We start from the raw sequence: 10,431 nt of genomic DNA, 5'->3' as shown, positions 1-10,431 counted from the left end.
TGTTTTTTTTCCCATCCTTTTTTTAATTATTAAACTGTCTTTATCTCAAAGCCTTCTGCTTCCAGAACACCCTCTTTTGCTCTGCCTAGATGGCCAGTTCTCCTCCTGATGGACCGGGGCCTTGATTGTGCTTTTCTTATCCAGAATGTATAATTTTTAAGACATGGTCAGAAAACACTGCCTTCTCACTGCTGTCTCAGGATCTGGCCACTCATGGCACAACTGAAGTTTATCCCGCAGGTGATTCAGTGATAAGAAAAAAAAAGAGTAGGCATGTTAGTCCTTGGCAGTGTCTTGAGGGACATGGTGCAGTGTGTAACTGCCTTTACATATTCTTCTCATACACACCTGCATCTCAGTGACTTTGCAACTTCAAATGAAGAGGCCTGGACTAGTTTCCTCCCTTTGCAGAACCCCTGGAGAGAAGCGCTGGGTGGGATGGCCCACCAGCTGGCAGCCAGAGCTGCAGACTTGAGGTGAGAAGGTTGTGACATAACATCCCTACTGACCTATGTAGTCCTGCAGCAGCTTTTTGCAGAGGGAAGGGGAATGAAAACAATGAGGGAAGGGGAGGAAGAGCTGGCCTGCATGTCCTTGTGAGGATGACTGCATTGGTGCGTTCCAGCTCTGTCTTTCTGAGCTGCTCCAAAAGGGGGTAGCTGGTGATGCATCAGGTGCCACTGGGAAAGTGAGGATGACTTTAGGAAACAGACAAAATATCACCCCCATGTGACAGGAGTGGTTTGGCATGAATTGCTGTTGGAATGACTGATTATTATGGACTGCCCCTTCAATGTCCAATTATTTAAGGTGTCTGCTTCAGAAGTATGACTCCATGAACGATCTGTGCTTCTCTCTCCTCTCAAGCCAGTGAAAGGAAAACCTGATACTCCCCAGAACTGGTCTCGAACCCTGTTCCCAAGGACTCTGCTAATAACTCCAGTGGACCTTGTGGTAGAGAGTGAAGTGGAGCCATAATGTGGCTCTGAAAGGTGGGCCCTCAGCCAGATCTTTCTCTTCACCCCACAAGACAAAGTAATTTAGATGACTGAAGCAGAAGACAGGCTACCATTCACACGCAGGCCTTGCAATGCATCTGGCTTGAGATGCAGGGAACAGAGACAACCAGAGATTTGATGATGACCTTGTCATCAAAAGTCTGTTGCAGCTTTGCACAGCAGGGACGCAACTCTTCGTAGCATAAAGTGGTTATGACCAATACAACTTCCACTGTAGATTGCTATGTCACTGGTAGCCAGCCTGATTTTCTGGAGTTGGGAAGATTCTGGGAGAAAAATAATGTCTTCTGCACCTTTTCGTTATTATAGCTAGCTACTAGGATTCCTTCTGTGAACAATACAACTTTATTCTGATATAAATATGCTGTTTCCTGAAGAGCAGAAAGTAAAACTGATTCTTACATGGAGTGAGCATTGCCGGCACCATCTGGTTTTGCAGTGGAGGAGGGAATCCCACTTTCAGCACTTCAGTTCTCCCTGTGATCAGTCCTATGCACTACGCTACATGCTAGATGATTTGAGTCAAGGAATATGATTCTTCTTAAGCTTCTTAAACTTCTTAAAGTTTTTTGTTTCATTCTGTATTGTGATTCCTAATTTTAGTGAAGACTTCTCTGGAGGACTATAAAATCAGACTGGAAATCAAATTACATGAGAAAGAAGAAAAGACAGCACCAGAAGTAACTTTATTCTGTCTAAAATTTTTTTTTCATCTCTGTTTCAATTTCCTTTGCATGTGTGCTACTAGAGTCCTTAGTTTGTGTTACAATTGTACTACAATTGTACAGTCATAAGACAGATTGTAGTACAGAATCTTTCAGAAGAAAAATTGGTAGGACCAGTACTTCTAATGCAAGATGCAAGCATTTCTTAAATCAGTTCCCTGAAGCACAGCTTTTGTTGCTGATATTCTTTTTGTAAACATGCCATTCCCATCCCTGCTGCTCTGCTGCTAGTAATGGTTGGAAAGAAAGCGCAACCTAAAACAGTATTATTTTTAAAGCTTTCTCTACTTCATTTTCTCCTACTCACAGTAGAGTTGGTCCACTGTGCACTCCCAGAAATGCATCGTCACTGATAACTTCCAGGTATTTGTTCTTGTGCAGATAGCTGCAGAAACAAAAAAACCACAGTGATCTGGAAATAGTTATCCATAGGTTAAGGAAGAAGATCTTCAGTTTACTTGTCTAAACAGATTTACAAAAGCAGTATCTATAAGGGCCATCCTATCCCGACAACATACTGAAGCATAATCAGTTACTTCATTTTCTGTGTACCCAAGGAACAAAATACAGGTTTGCCATTTTGAAAATAAATTAAATTCCTCAACAAATAATAAATAAATAAATTAGCAAAATAAATTAGCTTTGCTCCAAATTCCTTTTCTCTCTCTGTCATACACATAAAGACACATGCATACACGCTGTATCTTCAGGTAAATATGTGTGAGGATGAGGTGAAATAGATTGTTTTGCTTTCATCAGAATGAGGTATGGGGAATTACATGATACTTACAGGAACACATCATGAAAAAACGTGAAATAATTCCCTCCTTGTTTTGAGTTCAGTAATAAAATTTTTAAATGTTTTAAAATCTCCATAGCCAAGTGGAGGCTCCCATATACAGGTCAACAGTTAAGAATGAAGTTTTGTTATAAGAAGAGCAAGAGAAGGAGTGAGAGGGAGGATAAATCTGAAGGAAAAAATCTAAAACTTATGTAAAAAAAAAAAATTCTGAAGTCTTGGGAAAACCGTGATCAATTTCCTGAGTATCCAACACTTTCCTGAAATATGGAATGCTGCCAATTTCTCCTATCATTACACGATTGATGTAATCAAGGACCAACATTAATTCCCATCACTCTGGAAACTGACATATACGAAAGTGTGGATTCAGGAAGTAGGGAATTTAGAGAGTTGAGTTAAAGGTACATGATTAAAGACAGGCAATATAAGGCTACTGAACACTCAAAAAAATAACATAACCCAAGTGGAACAATCAATGTTAAATTCAGTTCTGTGGTTTTAGATTTAAAAGTGACTGATCTAGAATGAATCTTGATTTTTTTTTTTTTACTGGATTCCTACAATCAATGTTAAATTCAGTTCTGTGGTTTTAGATTTAAAAGTGACTGATCTAGAATGAATCTTGATTTTTTTTTTTTTAGCTGGATTCCTGTTTACCATGGTCTGAAACTGTCATTTGAGAAACTTATAAATACATGGATTATTATTGCAGGTAATTCAGTCAAGTTCCAAATTGCTTTAGAGAGGCTATGCATTCCTGTCCGAGACTTTTGTTCTCAATGGCCTAATAGAATTTATGGTTTTTGTGGAAAGACTTGGGAGAAATAATTGGCTTCAGTAGTTCCACAATTGCAGCTGTACAAAGAGAAAGCATAAATTAAAAAAACCTGCAGGAGCAGCAGAAGCACAGGCATCCTGCTTTTCTGCCAGAGTCACAGTGGACGTATGGCACTGAGCACATTTTATGACATTCTGTGAAGAGCAGAGATACACAGAACGTGATAAAATGGAAAAATAAGCATTATTTTTATGCATATGGTGCCAGCTTGTGTGTATTAGTTGGGTATATTTGACATAGAGTTAGATTAAAAATGTGGATTTGGAACAATTGTCCAGCTAAAAAGTACTTCACAAAATGCAACAGGCATGTTAATTTTCTTGACGAGGTAGTTCCTACTGATTAGCCAGGAGGGAGGAGGACTGCAGTTACAAGCAGCTAGATCTCCTAAACACACAGACAGGAATATGCTGAATTAGCTGAGCAATTAAAAGAGACCAAAGATTATGTTGTGATATATACATATGTACATATATATGTGTGTGTGTGTATGTAAACGTGGATACTACTGTATAATAATTACTGCATAATTATTTCCCTAAGCCAGCAATTGAACCCTAGGTGGTGTTTTTACTTAGTTCAGTCAACTTCTGTCACAATGTTTACAAGAGAGACAGCTTGCAGGCATCAAACCTAGTCATGCTTTTTAACTTAACTTAGGTGGAAATTGAAATCTTGTGATGGGATTAAGAATCATTTACCAAACATTGTAGTCCCTGGAAGAGGATGGAGGACCATCTAGCTCTCTTGGCTGAGGGGCACTACATAAGCAAGGAGACAAAACAGTCCAAGCATTTTGTTTCTGTACTATGATGAGAAAGGACCTCTGAGAGAAGTTTGAACCACGGCAGCAAAGGGGATGATACAACTGCAGGACTGCGCTTCAGGGCAGAAATGCAATGCAACCCATTAAGGAGGAGAACACAGAAAATTGCCAAGGAATGTTGTCAAGGGGAATGTATGTTCCCCTTGATGAAATGATGGCAAAATGACCAACGCTATAAAGGCCCTGAAGGACATGGTGCCTAGGCAGAAGAGACTCGTAGCACCTGTGACTATCCCATTTATAAATTTTATCAATTTTCTGTATAGTGGAAAAGGTAAAGTCTAATGGCCCCAGTAGCAAACCACAGATTAAAGCATGAGGCTGCAGTCTAGGAGCAACGACAGGGTCCACAGACTGCAATAGTATAAGTAGCTCACGTCCTGCAGAAGGAGGAAGAGGAACTGTGCTGCTTTTGGCTGGGATAGAATTAATTTTCTTCATAGTAGCTAGTATGGGGCTGTGTTTTGGATTCATGCTGCAAACAGTGTGATAACACAAGAGGTGTTTTAGTTATTGCTGAGCAGTGCTTACACCACCCCACCAGTGAGTAGGCTGGGGGCGCACAAGAAGTTGGGAGGGGACACAGCTGGGACAGCTGGCCCCAACTGGCCAAAGGGATGTTCCATACCATATGACATCATGCTCAGCATATAAAGCTGGGGGAGGAAGAAGGAAGGGGGGGACGTTCGGAGTGATGGCATTTGTCTTTATGACGTCATGCTCAGCATATAAAGCTGGGGGAGGAAGAAGGAAGGGGGGGACGTTCGGAGTGATGGCATTTGTCTTCCCAAGTAACCGTTACGTGTGATGGAGCCCTGCTTTCCTGGAGATGAGATGGCTGAACACCTGCCTGCTGATGGGAAGCAGTGAATGAATTCCTTGTTTTGCTTTGCTTGCGTGCGCGGCTTTTGCTTTGACTATTAAACTGTCTTTATCTCAACCCATGAATTTTCTCACTTTTACCCTTCTGATTCTCTCCCCCATCCCACCCGGGGGGAGTGAGCGAGCAGCTGTGTGGGGCTTAGTTGCCGGCTGGGGTTAAACCATGACAGGAACTCATAGCGACCTAAGTATGACAACAGTGGGTGACCCCGGCCCAACAACTACAAGCGTCAGGATTGCTTGACATTTCACCAACAAGGGTACAGGGCTGGTGGGAGGCCTTGTAATGCAAGAATGAAGAAAAATAAGATGACTGCAGATCATGACTGTAAAGCATTGCTCAAGAGAAGACGATGTGGTCCTCAGTCCAACTAAAGCACAGAAACTTTGCAAGGATTGCAGACAGACTGCCTTATGGAGGTCATGTTTCACAGGGTAGATAAAAGCAGAGAAAATGCCCAATGATGAGATCAGCAGCAAAAGAGAGAAATAGGAGAAAACCAACAATATTGCCCAAGTGAAGCCAGGTGACATTGCTCAGAATTTAAACATAATTATCTTAAAAAGATGAATTCCATAAAATTTCGGACTGCAGTTAGCACAGAAATTATAAGATGCCCAGACCAGACCTATTAAAGAAATTAAATGAAATGAAAGGAGAAAGAATTTGATATTACTGATGCAGGCAGTAATACCTCAAGCAGAGAGGGATGTTTGGTACTAGAACTATTACAAACATTTTAAAGCTAGCTTGTGTTGCAGCTAGGAAGGCAAAAAATACAATAGAAATGTTGTCACAACATATTTCAGAGGGTGTCCACGAAGTTGCTGTGAGCTGTGCCCATTGTGCCAGTTAGTGGCAAAGATACAAAGGTCAAACCTTTCCTAATTGTAAATTCTGTAACAAAAACACCATTTGAGATGGTGGCTGTGGAGTTAATTGAATTGACTCAGAAAAGTGCAGAAGGCCACTATTTTATCTTTGTGCTGGAAGAGTCTTTCAAATTCAGATAGCTGAACTGGGGTTTAGCTGTAAAAATAATAAAGTCAGAACAATTGTTTCTTGATGTGGACAAAATCAAGTAAAGATTCTAATCCTGTCCTGGTTGAAGTCATTGGCAAATTTTCCATAACATTCACTTAGCTTATATTGATCACCATAGTGAGAAATGAGAAGTAAATGCGCTTCGGCTGGGTTACACAACACAAAGTCTTACGGAGCCAAGCCAGAGTAACACTTCTGGCATGTTATTCATTGGACGTTACCCATGTCTAAAGCCTTGTTTCTTACAGAGGAATATAGCTTACTTCATCTTCTCAGCTATTGTTGTTTGAAATAAGCTTTCGTTCTTTAGAAATATGTGGTATTCTAGTATCACCTGACATTTGTGTTTTCTGAGAACTGACTTTCGTATTCTGTAAATGACAACCTAGTCACTTTTGTTGTGAGCTTTTGCTTCAGTTTGCAAATTTCCTCATGATTTTGTCTGCAAATATAATATCAAAAATTAAAACCAGAGCAAGAGCTAAGAATTAATCCAAGATTTCAACATCTAGGTTGTTGTTTTGAAGGACACAAAAACCTTCCTGACCTAATAAAACCTGTCTGCTTTAGTAACTAGACATTATTATAAAACCAGATAATTGCTTGTCCAATTTTGAAATATTTTCCCCTGATATTTGAACACCATAGTGAGTGATAAACCTGAAATATAATAGTTTACATACGTGATAAAAATCTTCAAACTTACAAATAGAAACAGCCAGCTAGAGACTTTTGGGAAGTTCATAACCATGTGTTGGGGCCAAGGAGGGGCTGCAGTGTTAGCTGCCAGTTTTTACGTAGATGAGTCAGGCCCATCAGAATGTACAATTTCCTGATGCTAATTGATTTCAGTTGTTTAAGCCCTTTTATTTTGATAGGTACCTCTTTTAAATGGAAAGAATAAGACTTTGGTAAATATTAATTTGACAAAGAAAGTTTATGTGTAGCTAGTATAGCTCCTTCTGAGAGTGCCTTTAATCCTGTTGTTACTGATAGCTAAATGGTACATAATGTCATTTAAATACACTGCAGAAAAGAAAACCACAACAGTGGTACCCACGTGTCTAAACAAATGTTGGAAGTCTTCGAAATCACATGGGTGAAATGGAATATTTATCCTCAGTGGGGACACTAGAATAATAGTCATTTTGGAAAGTTGGTGGAAGGCAATCAGATAGACATGAATACCACAGTGCAAAGTATGCAGGAAATCTGGAGTAGTGAATGCTGAATCTGGAGTAGGATATGCTGATGGTTTCATAGTGCTATAAGTAAAAGAAGGCTTTTTTTTTCCCTTCTTTTTTTAATCAAATCAGATCAGTAAGCTAAGTATGCCAGTGACTAATACAGAGTCTCTATGGACTCAAGATCCAGGGGTAAGTGGGAAAAATACTGCATTAAGTCTCAGCCCCACCAGAAAATGTTGTCAAACAGAGTCTCTATGGACTCAAGATCCAGGGGTAAGTGGGAAAAATACTGCATTAAGTCTCAGCCCCACCAGAAAAATGTTGTCAACATGACTGCAGTATGCTGAGCAGGATCTTCTAAGGACATGAAACAGTAATAGGACATTTCAGCTGCTATGTAAAACAGGACAATGTCATGTCAGGGCATGACAGAGATACTGAGTATTCAGACATTATCAATGCATGCTTCATAAAACAACAGGTTAGAGAGTCCGCGTGAGGAAAAGCAACTTTTGATTTCAGCTTGAGTGGCACGCACGCTCTGTTTCAAAATGTTACAGTCTAAAGTCTGTTTTGTAAGAGCAACCACCAGGTACTGATATTCAGCAACTCTGTAGGACCAAAAAAGCCAAAGAGTACACCACAGCTATAGTCTCCAAAAAGGAGAAATACATACATATGAGAAAACTTCCTTAAAAATAAACAAAAGTATGAAAGTTAAATTATTGAGGGCATTTTGGGAGCTCTTTAGGGACACCATTTTGGTGATACAGAGCAAACGTGAAAAGCATGAGATGGCAAAAGAAAAACAAAATCCTGAATATTCAAAATATTTAAAATCTTCAACTGAGATGAAAAACTGAAAAATGCTGAAAAGTCTGAAGAGATTTTTACAAAATATTTTATTTTTACCGAAAGTGTATTTTCTTCTGGGGGTAAAGGATATGAATGAAAAATGCTGACCAGCTACTTCAACTAACTACATATAGTTCCACATAACTTTCTTTTTTCAGTGTAAAAGATTTCTATTTCTCTTCTTCCATAGTCCGAGGTCATTCATGCCATCCCCCATATTGTGGCTGGACACACCTTTCCCAGTGGTTTTTTTAAGCTGGATTATTTCACTGGTAAGGTTTTACTGCAGTCCCACAACCAATTTGTCAGCACAGGGCGTGATGGAATAAGAATGAACAGCCAGATTATGCAAAAAGGGAGGTTTTGCAAAATTTTCTTCCAAAGGAAGTAAAGTTACCCAAGTTCCTAGTTGGAATACCTCACTGGCTTATGGAATTATGTATTATTTGATAGTATCTGCTTGCTTGCTTTCAGCTTCTGATTTTAAAATAAGGCGGCAGAGCTTAACAAACGAGGAGAAAAATAACATGTTGGCCAGACATTTAAGTATCACCACTCACTATAATATTAAATGGGCTCTGGACATGTAACGTTAATGTATCTATGCATCCTGTTGGATTATGAAATGAAGGTTAATGAAAGGGAGAACAGGCAAAAGAGATGCATTGGTAAATGAGCAGTATTAAGGATTCATTGTATGTTTTTTCTACACCATTGTTTATCTTGACTCTGAGCTAAGCCAAACATTATAAGTGATCCCTGAGAGTGTATACCAAAGTAAATATATTCTTTTGGAGTTTATCTTTGTAATTAGATTTTGAAATTGCACACTTTCCATTTCAGTAATTTAAACAGCTCTGTAAAAGCTCATCACAAACATATTTTGCCATTCACTGGAAGTATGTTTTAAAAAATCTTCTTTCCTCACCAATTTCCTTACAGAAATAAACATTGGTGCAGGAGCACCACTTTGCAGAAGTCTGCAGGAGTGATGCAGTTCATGGACCTTAATGATGTGTTGTAACGAGGGATTCAACTTTCAGATGAACGCTGTTCAGTAAAAGTATCATTTGGCCCTTCATTCCTGGTTCTTTACTTCCCTGCCTTTATAAAACATATACAGCGATACTGTGGTTTGCTATAAAACACAGATCCTTGTTGGGTGAGAAGATTTGTTAGGTAGTGCCATCATTCAGTATGATAACGGAAACCATTTATGCACGGTTCCACACCTATATCTGTATTGATTGTTTTCACCTCCTTGAATTACATAGGTCTTTTAATACTGCAAGAGTGGTAGAAGTGCACACTCCATGGTAGAAGGTAGCCTCCAAGATTCCCAAAATGTCTTCTGATTTATGGAGAACATGGAAACTTTGAATGATTTGTCAGAAATGAATTATTGTTTTTGATAATTTTCCTTTTTTACTTGTTTTCCTCCTTGAGGTCATCATTCAAAACCCATGAAAATTTCTTTCCCTCGCTCTTTTTCTCTTAGTTTCTTTTTGCTCCTAGTTTCGTCAAGTCCAAAGGACTTTAGATCAGACCCAGAGGAAAACAGGTGTTTTCTTCGCTGTACAGTCATAGATAAAACAGGAGTTCAAATTAGAAAGGTCAGAATACAGAAAATGAAATATTTGGCTTTTGCATTAACTTAATCCTGCTGTTAGAAACAACAAATCTCCAAGCTTGCACTTAGCAAAATTATACCTTATCTTGGCATGTGGTAACCAAACTACTTAAGAAAATTAGTTTAGAAATTTCAATATGTAGTTTATCAAACAGATAAAGTCTTTACCACTTTACCGCTGAAGTTCAGCTCCCTAGTTTGCCTTGTAAATCTGGAGTAGTGCTTTGCTCCAAGTAAATGTCATGTGATTTAATTAGGAGAAAACTGTTTGTTGTAATAAACCATTTTTACTGCTGGTAGATAAAGCCATGAAAGTAAGCCTGGTTTTAGTTCTTTTGGTTTGTTTGTTTTTGTGTTGTTTTTTTTTTAATTTGCTTAACTAGTGCATCATAACCACTCTCTGGGAAGATTCACTTAGAACCATAGAATATCTGAGGTTGGAAGGGACCCATAAGGATCATCGAGTCCAACTCCTTGCTCCTCGCAGGAATACTTAAAACTAAACCATATGACTAAGAGCGTCATCCAGATGCTCCTTGAACTCTGACAGGCTTGGCGCCCTGACCACTTCCCTGGGGACCCTGTTCCAGTGACCGACCACCCTCTCAGATCGAACACCTTT

The 10,431-nt window shown here is 39.2% G+C and overlaps 1 protein-coding gene across 3 annotated transcripts in view; it reads right to left on the bottom strand.

Annotated features, from left to right (window-relative positions):
* Positions 1-10,431, bottom strand: part of TSHR (thyroid stimulating hormone receptor) — an 87,583-nt gene that overhangs the window by 11,257 nt on the left and 65,895 nt on the right. For all 3 annotated transcript variants that reach the window (XM_009280751.1, XM_009280752.1, XM_009280753.1), the window contains one exon: positions 2,052-2,129. In XM_009280751.1, the coding sequence (XP_009279026.1) occupies positions 2,052-2,129 (78 nt within the window). The remainder of the gene's footprint in view (positions 1-2,051; positions 2,130-10,431) is intronic.

The sequence above is a fragment of the Aptenodytes forsteri genome, unplaced genomic scaffold, assembly GCF_000699145.1.
Source record: "Aptenodytes forsteri isolate BGI_AS27 unplaced genomic scaffold, ASM69914v1 Scaffold193, whole genome shotgun sequence".
Lineage (NCBI taxonomy): Eukaryota > Metazoa > Chordata > Aves > Sphenisciformes > Spheniscidae > Aptenodytes > Aptenodytes forsteri.
Note: the sequence above shows the minus strand (reverse complement) of the source record. Positions and strands in the feature narration are given on the sequence as shown.